The 16210-nt window shown below is 41.9% G+C and overlaps 1 protein-coding gene across 1 annotated transcript in view; it reads right to left on the minus strand.

The window, feature by feature from the left end:
* Positions 1-371: 371 nt before the first annotated feature.
* FAT4 (FAT atypical cadherin 4) overlaps positions 372-16210 on the minus strand; it is a gene marked incomplete at both ends in the record, with an annotated part of 164477 nt that continues 148638 nt past the window's right edge. The window contains 5 exons of the mRNA XM_021707583.1: positions 372-633; positions 5881-6098; positions 7954-8078; positions 9376-9555; positions 10415-10500. Of these exons, the coding sequence (XP_021563258.1) occupies positions 372-633; positions 5881-6098; positions 7954-8078; positions 9376-9555; positions 10415-10500 (871 nt within the window). The remainder of the gene's footprint in view (positions 634-5880; positions 6099-7953; positions 8079-9375; positions 9556-10414; positions 10501-16210) is intronic.

Here is a 16210-nt window from a genome sequence, read left to right on the forward strand (position 1 = left end):
AGTCTCAACCCTCTTTCTCCTGGGCTCAGACATCCTTCTACCTCAGCCTCCCTAGGAGCTGGGGCTACAGGCGTGTGTCACCATGCCCAGCTAATTTTTTGATTTTTTGGAGAGATGGACTCTATGTTGCCTAGGCTGCTTTTGAACCCCTGGGCTCAAACAGTCCTCCCACCGCGGCCTCCCAAAGTAGGATAACAAGCATGAGCCACCCCACCCAGACCAACAACTTTTTAAAAACAAATTTTATTGTAATAAAATCGTCCTATGGGATGGTAGATGATTAGATCTTAGCTGCTCTCGCCACGCAAACCTGTTACTTTCTGAGGAACAATGTTGCCCTCCCCGCGACTCCACGCAGGGTAAGCGTTTACCTGTCTGAGCGTCTCGATGAGCCTGGCTGGGCGGAATGCCTCCGAGAGAGATAGTCAGCACATCAAGGCCTCCGAAGTCCTGGGTCGGGTGGACGATATCTCTGCTGTATATTCTGTCAATGGACAGCACTGTGGCTGTTCCATTTCTCCCAATTAGGAAAGTGTGCCAGTGGCCGTCGGCGACGTACACTTCTGGAATGTTCCTCTCCACCTTCCCAGCGATTCCTGCATCTGACGTGAAATGCACTTTGCCATTTTTAATCTGTAAAATGCACCAAATTCAATAGACAGTCAAAATATGGTATGCTTAAAAATCATGGATGAAACTAAGCCTTAAAATTTTGATCAGTCTAAAGCCGGTGAACTAGCTGGAGAATCGGGTCATATTAGAAGAGGCTCGACATCTGGTCTCTGCAATTTTAAGTGTCATAAACTTCCGCATTTAGTATTTCCGAGGGTTTTCAAGGTATTCTTATACTTACAAGTCATGTTTCAAGATACATCAAACTACTCTCCAGAACACAACTGAGATAATAAGAGAGTGAAAACCCATTTTAAGATAAGTAAGTGACACCTTTTTGGGATATGACTTATATCTCAGTGGCAGTTGCAAGAGTATTGTATTGGTCAGTTTAGTAAAAGGTCCATAGTAATCAAAAAGTGAAAACCACCTGCAAAGAAAAAAATGAACGCTTAGCAAAAAAGAAAGCATAGTTGCAAAATAAAGACAAAAATAAATAGTTTTACCTCTCATCTAATACCCACTGGAATTTTAGGAAAAAGTGATGCCTATATGTATCATTTACTGAGTTAAAATACGATGACGTCCAGAGGGTGAATTCTCACTAATAAGGCATCCGGGCAAGTCTTTGCTTCACCGTCTTTCGCAATTTATCCAGGGGACGTTTGGTTTCTTTTCCTCCACCCAACAGAAGAGGGTAACAGGAAGCGCCTACTCCAGTTTCCAGCTACCAGGTTTCCAGCGTTCTTCAGAAAACGAAATAATTTATGAGGCAAGATGTCTGTGTGGTTCAGGAAGTCTAGGCCCGGCACTCCTGCCAGACAGAGCTGGTGTCTTGGTGCAGGCAGGAGGTGGCACTGTGCCTCAAATAATGGGGATGGAAGGATGGGTCCGTTTATTTTGTCACTCAGATCAAATGCTATTTCTACAGGCAACAAACACATCTGGTAGAACTAAAAATCAGTTCATTTGTACTTCATGGAAAATGTGCCTCGCACATTTACGTAAGTTACTCATATAGCGATGCTTTATTAAAGAAGTCTTTCCAGATAATAATACATTTTGGTACCAAACTCAGATAGGGAAAAAAAACATTCCAGTTAAATGACAATAACATTTTGTCAAATGGGCAACATCTCATGACATGCAGTAAAATCAGCAACTGTTTTTGTTGCAGTCAGAGTCCTTTTTGAAAGAAGCATTGGGAAGGGCCTCCTCCCATCTCTGTTTCTCTCCTACTTAATCTCACCTTGTCATCCTTCCATTCGATAAATTTTTGATGCAACAGCACTTGGAACAGAACCACCCAGGGGGGTAAGAACATTATTCTCTATGGCGTTCTTGTCCCAATAATTCTCTACTTACACTTACATTCTCCCTAACTTTCAAAACATCATGCCGAGTTTTGCTTGGTTTTATTTATTCGTATACAGTCATGTGCCATGGAACATTTCAGTCAGTGACAATCCACGTATACTGCCGTTGTCCCATAAGATCATAATGAACTTAAAAATCCTCATCGCCTAGTGAGTGACATTGTTTCGCCTGGGTGACATCATAGCACAGTGCATTCCTTGCCTGTAACTGTGGTGATGTGTGTGCACATAAACTCACTGTGCTGCCAGCCGTATAAAAGTATAGCACACACAGTCGTGCACAGCACACAGCACTTCACAGTGGTAATAAATGGTGCTGGCTTATGCACTTGCTGCACTATGCTTTGTTCTACACATGTATAAAAAAGTTAACTGTGAACAGCCACCGGCGGGCCCTGCAGGAGGCATTCCTGAAGCAGGCACAGTTGTCCCAGGAAGATGACAGCTCCGTGCGTGTGATTGCTCCCGAAGACCTTCCAGTGGGTTGGATGTGGAAGACAGCAATGCGGACGATCCTCACCCCGGCTGGGCCTCAGCTGCTGTGTGTGTGTGTTTGCGTCTTAGCTTTTCTCACAAGTTTGCGGTTAAACGAGAATTTAAAAATGTTCAAAGTGGAAAAAACCTTACAATATAGATATAGAGAGATAATATATATTTTAAAAAGCTGTACAATGTGTGTTGACACTACATGTTATCACAAAAGAGTCCAAAGTTAAAAAAAACTAGAAAACACATGAGCTAAAAAGTTACAGTAAACGAATGTCATTTCAATGATGAAAATGGATTTCAGCCACTGAGTACAGCCTAAGTGTACAGGGCTTAGAGAGTCCCCGGGAGTGGCAGTGAACATCCCGGAGCGTTGCGTTCGTTCTCCATCACTCGCTGGCTCACCCGCAGCAACTTCCAGGCCTGCAAGCTCCATCCATGGCAAGTACCATCCTTCAATCTTTTATGTCATCTTTTTGTGGTCCCTTTTCTGTTTAGATATACTTGGATACGCAGATACTGCCAGTTGGCTTACAACTGCCCATGGTCTTCAGTACAGTCACGTGCTGTACAGGTGTGCAGCCTAAGAGTGACAGGCTCTACCATGCAGCCCAGATGTGCAGTAGGCTACACCATCTAGGTTTGTGTAAGTACGCCACGATGCTTGTACAAGGATGAAATCACTTAACGATACATTTATCAGAAGGTGTCCATGTTGGGAAGCAACACAAGACTGTATTTCTTAGTTCACTTATTTTTGAATCTGTGGTGATCTGAACCCCTTATTCCAATTCTGTACATGTATGCAGCCTCAGTTAAACAAACACAAAACAATAGAACTGATTTACAGGAGAAATAAAGCCCATTACCTTACTATTATGACAGTGCACCACACATGGGGCTACATAGTATGCTATGAGTGAAGACACTTGTGAAACACTTTAAACATCACGTCAGCAAAGTTATGCACTAGTATGCTCTCCTTTTGCCTGTCTCTCTGACATGTTATTTTCTTACTTTTCTTTCTTTCTCTGAAAGATTCACTCTACTCTCTCCTCACAATCTACCCTTCTCTCTCCTCACACTGCCCTGCTTCCCACTCCAGGCACCTCTCTCTTCTCTAAACGATACAGACCCGTAACCCAACACTCTCTCTCATTTTTCAAAAAGTCTCTTCATCTTGTGGTGCTTTCACATGTGTGGGGGTGTGTGTGTATGGGGGGGGTTGATTGACTCAGGGCATACAAAACATAAGGAAGAGAAAGGAAGGTGGCAAAGTCAGCCAGAAGAAAGAAAGAAGAAACCCAGGAGCCTTGGTCACTGGCAAGCGAACTGATAAGGAATGCCCATTTTCACCAGCTTCCTGCCTGTCAGCAGACCCATCCCTGTCATCCGTCTAATTGGCCTGCTTACCATGGCCACTCTCTTCAAGTCGACTCAGTTCTTCTGCACTGTTTTTGTTTTTTCTTGTCTTCTCCCTCTACCTGCCAAGACCCTTACTCTCTGAGTGGCTGCTTTTCAAAATATTCAGACAAAAACTGCATTTTGGTCTGCATTAGTCATCATTTTTATCAATTAACACTTACTTTCCTTTCAGGAAACAAAAAATCTAAGTGCTTGATTCCAAAGGAATAATCTCGGGAGAAGTTGTCTGCTGCTGTCCTGTTGGAAATGCAAGAATTTATGTGACAAAACGCATTCCGACGTTCAGCTTCTTCCTCAGGGATGAAAGAAAAATGGTCTCTTTTTTTCAACCACATTGTGTTTTGACTGAATTCCTTGGCTTTCAGAGATAACCTCCAGAAATATTTCCCGTGTCATTCAAATGGCATGAGGACTTGGAAGCAGCTTAACAGATAATAATGCTCGGGCCTCAATGTCATAGCCTCTTAAAACTTAAATTTGTTTCTTGTAGAAAACGAACGCCTGCTTCTCTCTTGACTTTTAATGACTTTTCAATGAAAATGTTAAGCACCCTACAGCAGCATCATACCATGGCCTGTGTATTCTGTCTTGCAGTCGCTTTGTTAATACTGGAGCTGGGTCTTTTGTGTCAGTAACAGAGGGAAAGTTACAACTGAAGATGTTCTTTGCAGGGGGGTGGGGTGGGTGATCAAGTGGAGTATCTCCAGTCAGCACTAATGACATCTGGGACCAGACAGCCTCCTGGTATGGGTGCTGGGTTGCACACTGGGATGCCAAGCAGCATTCCTGACACCCACTAGACACCCGGTCCCATAGGTGAACATCGAAAACATCTCCAGACACTGCCATGTGTCTCCTGGAAGGCAAGGTCATCCCCAGTCAGGAGTGACTGGACTAGGAGGATCATAACTTGAGAATTTAAAAAATAATGGTTTTTGTACTGCCTATTAAAGAAATGTGCATGCAACCTAACAACGAGAGTTGGTTCAGACAGAGAAATTTTGAGGATAAAAAAGTTCAAATTGAGTTGAACAATTATTTTAACTTTTCATATTATATGTGAAAAACAATAATTTTCTATACATAGTGCTCATTTTCTTTAGGAAATAACCTTTTAGTAATGACCAAATATTGATTTGTAGGTGAAAATAATTCAGAAATCTGGGCTTGTCTTCTTAAGAATTTACTAAAACTTATATGAAAACTATCAGTAGCATTATACAAAATAATAGTAATGGAAAGTATTCAACATAAACTGAAGAAATTGTTGGTCTAAGAGATGATGACATATTTATGAGAAAGGAAGCAGAATAATAGTTTAAAAATATCAGAAAGCTAAAAGCTGATGGAAAATGCATATCTAATGACATTTAACTGTGCACAAATTTAGCAAAAATAAAAAATTTATGCAAGAGACTAATGACAGTTCGATCCATTGTTCTCATGAAATGTAATTTTAAAGATTATTTTCTTTAATTATTTGGAGAGGTTAGATAAAACTGTAATTACGATAAATTCCAACTATGTTTAACATCCCAGAGTTGACCTAGTGAATTAAATATATGCTCTGGAATGAAGTCAGAGGGTTTCAAAATATGTCCTTACTCTAATCCTGCCAATTTGCATATCCATATCAATACTTGAAATGATTCTTTTCAAAGGCACATTATGTTTTTGTTCCCCTTTGTTTAAAGGTACAAGAGAAATCAATATGGATTTTTGTCAGCAAAAAAGAGTGCAAATAATTCCTTCTGTGGGGGCCCACCAAGACAAAGGTGTTTAGAAACCCAGCCTTTCAGATGTTTGTTACCCTGGCCAAAGCCTGGGGACGAGTTAAGATAGAAGGCATTGGAATAGTGCCCAGCCTCAGTGGGGACTCAAGCGGGTGTAAAGAAAAGGACAGAAATGATGGGAGACTTGAGTTAAACCCCGACACCGCAGGCGGTCTCGCCAAATGAAGTCACCATTCGCTTTATCTCACCTTCACAGTCGTATAATTGCTGCTTTCCTGGATATGGATTAAAATGCCATTCTCGCTTCTCGTCCTGAATTTTACTTCCAGACTGTTCACACCAAAAGGCTCCAACATGGCACCTCGGATACTCTGTCTCAGCAAATACTCTCGCTTCTCATTCTGGCTCATGTGGTAGTCCAAGCGCCCTCTCCCTTCCAATGACAAGGCAGTGTCAGGAGTGACAGCTGAAAGCCCAAGGGGAAAAAAGTGAATGCGTCCGTTAGGCATTTCTGAGAGAGTGTTCTACGGTGACAAAAATACAAAACAGGACAATGAAAATACTATGTTTTGGGAATTAACATCCCCCAACTCTACTCTTGAAAAAATAATTTCCATTTGTGAATAGTTATAAAGTTGATTTTGAATGCTTAAATTCATTTCAGAACCTTGGTATGTAAAACACTTTAGGGCAGTCGTTAATCATTTGGGGAAATATTCACTAACGTACCAGGGTGCCAAAAAATGCATACATATATTAAGAGACATGATCTATGTATTATTTTCAGTCACTGTAATCAGAAGTGTCTGGACACTGATGGTAACTACTTTAAGTGCCTCTTGCAATTGCAGAAGTCAAACATGACTTGTATTCATCTTTTGTTATTGGTATATATGATTTTTAATAGAGTTTTTTCCTTTCTTAAAATTTTTGTACATTTTTGGCACCCTCTGTCTTTGCCACGTGATATAAATTATGACTATCTGAAGACATAGGCACCTGCTGGAAATGAGCACCTAAAAAATGTGTAACCATTTTCAAGATATTTCCAAAATTCATAAATAAATATATGTTTTCATAGTTGGAATGATTTGTGATCATTAGTCTCAACATGTTAGAAATTTAGGCAAAAAGGTGTACAATCAAATATTTATATGTGTAACTAATTCTGTTTGCAGTGATCACCACATGTAATCAGCATGCATAATTACAATTTATCATAATCTAAAAAAAAGTTCACACCCTACATTTTAAGTCATAGTAACAAATAGTATAGCTGAAGAAAAGACATAAAGAAAAGGAACTCAAAAGTATGTCAGCCCCGACAGACACACTTTTGAAAGGATGAATTTTCCAGTATATGAATTGTATCTTGATTTAAGAAAAAGAGTCCTAGGCATTTCTCTAGCTGATCACTCCTCTCATATTTCAGATATAATTAGATTCCTGCTTGCTAAATACTCATTACTTTGAAAAAAATCATATGACAAAATACTTCTGTGTTTTCATTATATCTGAAATAATTACACACAATTATACTTTCTGCCACTAAGATCTTGTAGGTTATATTCTACCCTAAATTTCATTAAGCATTTCTACTCATTTCCATAACTGAACCAAATGGCTTCTTTAAAAGTGGCCTGATTTCCGCAACTGATTTAAGCAGTAACCACTTATTTGAAAATGAAGCAATGGTTATAAAAGAGGCCTCATTAGAGTGAGTTAGTGGGATGTTCGGCTTGAAATGAGAGAACATCATTTTCTAATGATGGCTTGAACATCACTACCGTCTTATTGACAATAACATTAGGGCTTAAAAGATGAAAGAACTTTAAAAGTAATATTCAGAACTAATTCAAGGACTTGCAAATTAAGATGAAAGTATCAGCCTTAATCTTAGTCCATTATATGGCTACTGTATAATGTTTTGAGCTCAGCACAGCATTTAGTGACTTGGCATCTACGCTTTTTTACCAAACACAAAAAGTTCACCAGAAAAATATCCCCCAAAGGCGACACTGTGAAACTAAAGCCTGAATACAATCCCTGATCTATTAATTTGCCAAACTTCCAGTAGGTAAAACAAAAGTAACTGGATGATATATTTATAAGATGAATGCCGAAGGTCTAATTAGTAATTATTTAAACATGAAGACTTTCTTCATGTTAAAAGATCACCTTTAAAATGTCACTGTATTTTTACCCGTTTCAGCATTCATAACGAAAGCATGCACGTGTTTTGAGACTTCCAATTGCATATTTATATTTTCAGGGGAACGTTTCGTTGTTATACTCCCCAGCAGCAATTCCAACTCACGCACATTTCTCGCAGTATCTCCCCGTCAGGCCCTCTCTGCAGTGACACTGCTGCCATGACCAGTGGTCCACGCAAGTGCCGCCATGCTGGCAGGGGCTGTGGGTACAAGCGCCTTCCAGTCTCGGGCACCTGAAACAGAATCCCAGCAAAGAGCCTTAAAGCGCATAGTGGAGGGAGCTGGTAAGGGGGGATGGAGCCCCTCGGAACCAGTTTCCTTTCAAGCACTCCTTTATCTGAAGCTCAGGCTACAAGTGCATTTGGAAAAACTCACTGAACCAAAAGTCAGAGCTCTCACACCCGGTCTGCCTCCCACCGAGGAAGAGGAAATACAAGCATCTCACACAATACAGCAAAAGGGCGACCATTTCTCCTTCAGGTGAGCTCCCATTTAAGGCGCCTGGGTCGCATGAACACTCGCTTAAGCAAGTGTGACCAGGGGCCACGTGTTTATTCCACTCATCTCTGCCAGGCGTCTCTGCAGCTAACGTTCATGGAGTGCCGACCCCATGCCCAGCACTGTTCTAAGGGTGGAGGCAAAGCGATGGGACACACAGCCGCCCAGCCTCCGGGAATCTGCTTTCCCTGTGAGGCAGACAGTAAGGAAAAAGAGTATTTAAAGGGACACGTGTATTTTAGGGCGAGGGCTGTTCCATGGGGAAGCTAAGACAGAAAGGGCACAGAAGCGTGGGGTTTACTGGAGCTTCAGGGCAGGCAGGATGGAGGGCCTCTTCTTTGGTAAGAACGGAATGAAGCCAGGGAGCAAAGCACCACGGTAGAAGACCATGCCAGGCAGGAGAGGCAGCAAGCAAGAAAGCCCTGGAGGGAAAGCCCTGGAGGGAAAGCCCACTGGTGCATCTGAGCAACACCACGAGGCTCCGCTCAGGGGAGGTGAGTGCACCAGGGGAAGGGAGGAGGACGGGAAGGGTGAGGCCTCCGGCTTTCGCTCTGAGCTGGAGGGAGGCCGCTGGGGCCACTCGAAGCCCTGTGGTGACAAGACCTGGCTGGCCTTTCAAATGTCCTTCTGCTGCTGGGGGGTTGGATGCAGGGTCTGACAGAAAGACAGGAGGAAGGGCAGGTCTCTGATTTTCAGTCAAGGAGGTTTTGACCTAAAAATATGTTCACAACATATTTTAAGTGAAGACTATTTTCAAGTTTTTTCTAGTTAAGTATCACACTTGATACACTTAAAGCTCGGACTTCTTTGCTACTACACCATGTAGCCATGTAACCAAAAACTTTTGTAGCCTCTAAAGCTATTGAAATAAACGTTTTTAAAAACATCAAAAAATGAAATTCAAAACAATTTAAAATATTTGGTATTTCTAGGGATTCGAGCACAGTGATTTTATGATGCTCAGGTACTGCTTCAGGACGTTTGTGGGGCATTTGCTTTTCTTTAAAACAGTAAGAATCGCGACTGCCGTACTGGTCCAGGATGCCTTGTGCCGCCAGGGCTTGGCTGGGCTCCAGGGGCCTCCCGTTGACGGCAAACTCCATGATGCAGCCGACAAAGTCGTGGCTTTCCACGTGTCCCCTCCGCTGCAGGATGGGCTCCAGCAGCCTGATGCCTCCAACCGTGACTCGGTTTGGCTGGACATCAAGGGTCCTGCATAGAAAAGGAAAGACGGGACTATTAGGGCCCACACCGGACCTTTTTAGAACAATGTGTGGTTTGGCACTGGTAGAGCAAATGTAGCTTTTGCTGGCATGCATGCTAGTGTGGTGCGTTTCGATAGGAGACACGTTGACGGGTGTCCTGTAAACAGACTGAGAAGACGGTTGGGTTTCCAAGGTACCAAAAATAATGAAACAGACATAAATTAGGTTTTCATTTAGTCAGATTAGATGTACACTACCACAGTGTCGAGTCGGTGAGAAGGAGCATACTGTCAGCGAGAAGACCCCACGAGAACAAGTGACAGCTCTGACATTTTTGCTCAGTTACATCACTCCCTCACTGCGGAGATGTGTGCCAATAAGTCGATCAAGGCAGTAAGCACTGTGTGTCGAAATTTAATTTTCTCTGCTGTAATTATTCCTGTTGAAGTCACTTTTTTTTATAGATTAATATTGTGTTTCAGCGTGAGGGGCTTATCAAATAAATATCTGTTGGCAATTGTCACATAAACCATCTGTGAGTGTGTGTGGGGTGCTTCTCCCCACCCGTCTTTCAGGACCAAGGTCACGTGGAATTATTCATGAAGACGTCCAAAGAATACTGGCCACATTCACCCTTCTTTTCTCTACGTTCACCCTCATCTCTACCACTTTGTTTCACACCTTTTGAACATAATATTTGCAACACGATTACTGACTTTTATAGCATGGACGTTTTTTGAGAGGGACACAGAGTATCTTAACCTTTTCCGTAATACTCAGCATAATAGGACTATTTTAAGTGTAAGATTTCTTTCTTTTTTCCAATTTCACATTACAGTAAAGGTTAAACAAATCAATTTACGTACCAGTCATCTGAAACTGCCACGTTACTGACAGTGCAGTACCCTGGTTCTTGATTCTCAGAACAGGAGTCCACAGTCAAGGAAGCTGCCTGCAGAGCAAGAAAAAGACATGTTCACCTTAGGCCCTCCTGTGCTCCAGCCTTTCCAGCTAATGCTACCCAGGACTTGCTTCTATGTGGACACAATTTTGATGATATTTTGAGTTAATCTATGATAATTATAATGCCATATTAAATTATGGGCACACATTTCTCTGATATTGCTAAAACTAAAATTGTTACTATCTTTGCATGTAGGAGGTGAAAGAATGCTTCGATAAATCTTCTCCTGTTCCCATGTTTTATAGATGCAGAAGGATAAACATGCCATTCGTGTTCCACAGAATACCACATGGTAGGTCGGAGGCATCTTCCTGGGATTGCAACCTAAGAAAATATGTTTATTCTACTATCCAGCTATTCTACAAAGTGAAAAGACATTTAATCTTTGATTTTTAGAGTCTTATTCTAATAATATTTTAGCCATATTTAGAAAAAGATTATGAAACTGCAGTATAAATATTATTATAGCAATCTATGAACATTTTGATATTCACACCAAAGTTAAAGTTTGAAGAAATTAAAGAAATCAAATATGTGTCTCCTCATTTATGTTAAGAATGATTATAGACTGGGCTCGGTGGCTCAGCCTGCAATCCCAGCACTTTGGGAGGCCGAAGCATGTGAATGGTGTGAGCCTGTGGATTCGAGACCCGTCCAGGCAACTTGGTGACACTTCATCTCCACAATAAATCAAAAATTAGCCAGGCGTGGTAGCATGTGCTTGTCATTCCGGCTACTTGGAAGGCTGAGGCGGAAGGATCACTGGAACCCAGCAGGTCGATGCTAGGGTGGCTGTGAGTGTGCCACTGCACTCTAGCCTGGGCAATGGAGCGAGACTCCAACTCAAAAAAAAAAAGATTATAAATAACATACTACAGCATATCTGTGTATCATGAAAATGTATCATTATATACTATGTTACCGTAAAAACTCTCCAATGCTATTTCAATCACAACTACACAACTAACAATGGTCATTTTTGCATTCTCAGGGATGCATCTCCCTATGAGAGCAAGGCCTTCTGCTTAGTAAATCAGGTGAAGACCCCATTGGATCAGCAAAGTCATCAACCCGTGGTCGAAAGGCCCAAGACTGTGACCCAAGTCCGAGTTCTCTGTTGAGCGTCAGCAGCTGAGGATAGCGGAAGTTCAGGTGGACACCAGCGCTGTGTGTCCACCTTACTGTGCACTCTGTACTGCTATGGTGATGCCCCTCCTCCCTCCCCGGGCTTCAGTACAACACCACAAATGACAACACTTTGCATATTTTAGTGGTGGAAGTTCTAAGGACGACACTCAGAGTGCGATATTCCAGAAAATGGCCAGCAAATCCAAGGAGGAGACATCATCCATTATCCAGAAGCACAGCAGGGATTAAGGTTTCTCTCAATGCAGACAGTAAGGGTTCTACCTACGTTTATGAATGTCGCAGAACAGCACTTATCCAATTTTGTCACATTTATAGAAGAGAAATATAAACATCGTGCAAACATCTGCTTATCAGGATGTCTATTATTTGATGCTAATTTTAATAAGAGCAAAGCAGATGTAGGAAACAGTTCAGGAAAGCTCAGCAGGTTGACTGACATTACGTGGCACTTAATGCAAAGAGGTTAGACACCAAGTTTTCTGTCTTACAAAATCAGGTCACTTTCACTGTGGATGGAAATGATTCATTTCCTTGAGATCCCACATGTATTGATATTGCTTATGATTTTTATGAATTGTTTATAAAATATACATTTAGAGAGAGACTTGTAAAAATTGTTCGTAAATATCTCTTATTTTAATAATAATGATGAAGGTCACTGTGTAGCCAATTTATAAATTATGCATCAACTATCAATGGCTAATGTATTTTCAGAGATTTTATGAGTTAATTATTATGAGCACTGGGCTGGGCTCAGTGGCTCAGCCTGCAAACCCAGCACTTTGGGAGGCCAAGGTAAGTGGACCGTCTGAGCTTGGGGTTTCAAGACCCGCCCGGGCAACTTTGCGAGACCCTGTCTCTACAATAAACCAAACACTAGTCAGGCGTGGTAGCGCATGCCTGTAGTTCTGGCTACTTGGAAGGCTGAGGTGGAAGGATCGCTGGTGCCCAGCAGGGTGAGGTTGCAATGGCCGGGAGCATGCTTTTGCACTCCAGTCTGGACAACACAGTGAGTTTCTAACTCAAAAAAAAAAAATTGTTATGAACATCATACAGTAAGTTCTAGTGATCTACCTGAATTTTTTCTTGTTGCTTTCTCAAGTACAGTATATTAAATACTAACGTTTATAGGAAACATTTACACTTTCAATTCTATGTCAAGACATAACATGTTCCGTTTAGCTCACTCTTTTGATTGGTCCCTTTCAGTTATCTATTAAATTGAGTGATCTTCAACTTCAAAACCAGTGTTAGGTTTTCATGATGCAGTTTACATTGGTTATGACAAGTATTTACTTTAACACCTCTCTCCATAGACTATGCCAATATCCGTTCTTGAGATCCCGAAAGCTATCACAAACTAGACAGTAGACAAGGATGTTTATGGATGCCTCAACTAGAAAAACAGCTTTGCATAGTGGTATTACATTTTAGTGGTATTACATTTTAGTCATTGTTGCTATCTCACATGACTTATTTTCTAAAAGCGTGGTGACACACCTCAAAGAAAGAATAACTGAGGAGATCTCTTATTTGAATGGCAGCTCATGCCATTGAGCCTTCAGAGTTAAAAGCTCTTTGTTTTACTGCTGAATTTTTCTTCTAGTACCACTGTAAATTGAGATGTTTCTATCCTGACTGTGCAATGGTTTAAAGCTGAGAGGTTAATGATTTTGCCAGCTTCCAACAAAAATCATTTTGAATTTTTAAAAAATTCCAAATCCAACAGGGACCTTATTTTGAATGCTTTCTGAAACAGGGAGGCATTCTCCTATGACTGAGTAATCATGACAGATCCTTTAACTCCCGTTTAACCATTAATAACTATGGCACCAATCACAGAGAGCTGCATACTTCGTGGCACTTCTTCCTCCCTGTACTTCTTGTTCTCAAGTCCTTGCTTCATAAAATCAAATGCTTGTGACGCTTAAAGCGACTCTGGAGGCCATCAGGTAAAACTGTTTATTTTGCTTAAGTGTCTGCTTGTTGTTCACATAACAATAGCTCGGAAATACGGTTATCTCCCACATGCCTGGAGTATTGGGGTGAGGTGATGTCTACTCGTTTTAATATTATAATGACTGATGCAAGCCCAATCTATACATATCAGTTTCCCAATGTTTGTTCTAGTTCTCTAAGGCTCAATCTTTCTGGTTACATCCATCATCAGGAATGGTAGAATTACTTAAATCCATACTCTTAGCCGGGCTTGGTGGCTCAGCCTGTAATCCCGTGCCTTTGGGAGGCTGAGGTGAGTGGATTGCCTGGGCCCACGGGTTCGAGACCCGCCTGGGCAGCGAGACCTCATCTCTACAATAAATCAAAAAATCAGCTGGGCGTGGTAGCGCACGCCTGTAATTCCGGCTACTCGGAAGGCTGAGGTGGAAGGATCGCAGGAGCCCAGCAGGCGAGGCTGCGGTGGCCGGAAGCGGCCACTGCACTCCAGTCTGGGCGACAGAGTGAGACTCCAACTCAAAAAAAATAAATAAATAAAAATAAAAAATCCATACTCTTTTAGAAGTCTTCCCCCAAGCACACCAGTTGGGCATTATGCTGGTTTTAAAAATCTCAGGCAAGAATGGACTCAATAACCTATTACTAATCAGAAGAATCAGTTACTGTATCTGAGATTTGCTTGTTACACCTCTATTAATGTCCATCCAAGTTGGGGGTTCTGTAGGCACCCCTCTTAATGTAAACTTGATTGAGACTGAGATCGAGTAAAACAGTCAATTTTTTTGCTTCGTAAAGCTAATACGGGTCAGTGTGGGTGGTGGCAATTCAGAATGACTAACACCTGTTAAAACACCTAATTCACATAAAAGAAATTTTAGGTATAATTTATATTAACCTTTATAATAATAGGAAAATGTGAGCATATTATTAAAATTAAAATATAAAATGAAACAGTATTAGGTTTCGGCATCATTTTAAGAATGTTGGGGGGTAACTGTATTAAGTAAACACTGTATGCGTTAAATACATTAGAAAAATTTTCTAGCCTCAGAATATTTACACTAAATACAAAAGGAAATGGAAAACAGCATATCATTAAAACGACTTATAAGATTATACAGCCGCTTTGCTGTTTTCACAGTTTTAGTCACATAATGAACACCCAATAGCCTGATGGGGGCCCGGATGCCTTGATGGATGCGATGTGGTCCAGGGATGGAATGTCTGGACAATGGTCACAAACCTTGACCCATTATGTGACATGTCACTTGGTCATCTTTAAGGCTCATCACTATTCTTTTGTGGCCTCTCATAGCCGAAAATAGTTCTGTGTTAAAACACCTACATTTGCATTCCCTTTCCTTGCTCCCCCAGCTGCCCAAAGTGCTGGAAGGACAGGAGCCCCAGGGGAAGAAGGCCTCCCGGCCGCTGCCATCACCAAGCAGCAGGCAGCCAAGAAGGTAGTGCATTTTCACTTGGAGAAAAGGCATCGAAATTGTGACACTGGATGGGACATCCATCCCAGAAGGGGCCCCCCTGCTTTGTCACATGGCCCTGCTAGGCAAAAAGCCAGCCTCTGTGATAGGCTGAAGCTTTCTTCTGCCATCAGCCAGTTCCCCCGGGCCTTGGACCAGCAGACAGTGACTCATCTGGGTAAGCTGACCCACGAGGACAGCCCAAAGCCAAAGTCAGGGAAAGAGGAGGCTGTTGGCCTGGGCTCAGAAGAAAGCTGCCGGCAAAGTGCCGGCCCACCAAGAGACCTTCCGTCCTTCGAGCCAGGGTCACCACTGTCACCACTTGGTGGAGAACCAGAGGGCTCAGCGGGTGGGGCTCGCCCATGCCATGACCTCATGGAACTGGTGGTCTTCCTGCCTGCCCGGTGTGTAAAACAGCGTCCCCTAATGCATCCTCAAGGCGAGGGGCATCTAGTCTGCAGGAGAGACCCGCTCCACTGTGGCCTCCACACGGCCAACTCGGAAGACCAGGAGCTCTGCTCAGTGGGGGAAGCTGTCAGGGTCAAGGACAAGGCCAGATGCCATGAGATCAGCGCTCACAGGGAGGCCGCGCCCTGGGTCCAAAACCTGTAGGCACTTGCCAAGCAGGAAGGACAGAGGTCAAGGATGCGCCACTGCACCAGTTTAAATGCACTGCTGAGATTTCTGTACGTTAGAATAACACGTATGTCCCTTCAGTGAAAAAAAAACAAACAAAACTTGCTTACCATTATCTTTCATCATTCTGTATTAAATCAGTATGGAAGTCACTGTATCTGATGCTATTTCAAATGAAATATAGATTTATAAAATAACCCTAACAGCAAATGAAACATTTTCTTCTTTGATAACAGATTGCTTGTTATGTGTATTGGTCAGAAAAAAAATAAAGTAGTTTCTGTCTTATGCGCTTATGAATTTGTCAATTACAGAAAGTGCACATTTTAGCCTTTAAAATTAATTATGGGTAAAAGGGGAAAAAAGCTAGTAAAAACATGGTAAAGACACTGAATACTGTTTCTTGATATTGTTTACATGCATTCCAGCAATACAATATATTCTTGAAATTTAGTGTAACAATTTCTCTCATTTCACAAATA

Source organism: Carlito syrichta, unplaced genomic scaffold (genome assembly GCF_000164805.1).
Source record: "Carlito syrichta isolate Samal-C Ts95f unplaced genomic scaffold, Tarsius_syrichta-2.0.1 Scaffold47747, whole genome shotgun sequence".
Classification (NCBI taxonomy): Eukaryota; Metazoa; Chordata; class Mammalia; order Primates; family Tarsiidae; genus Carlito; species Carlito syrichta.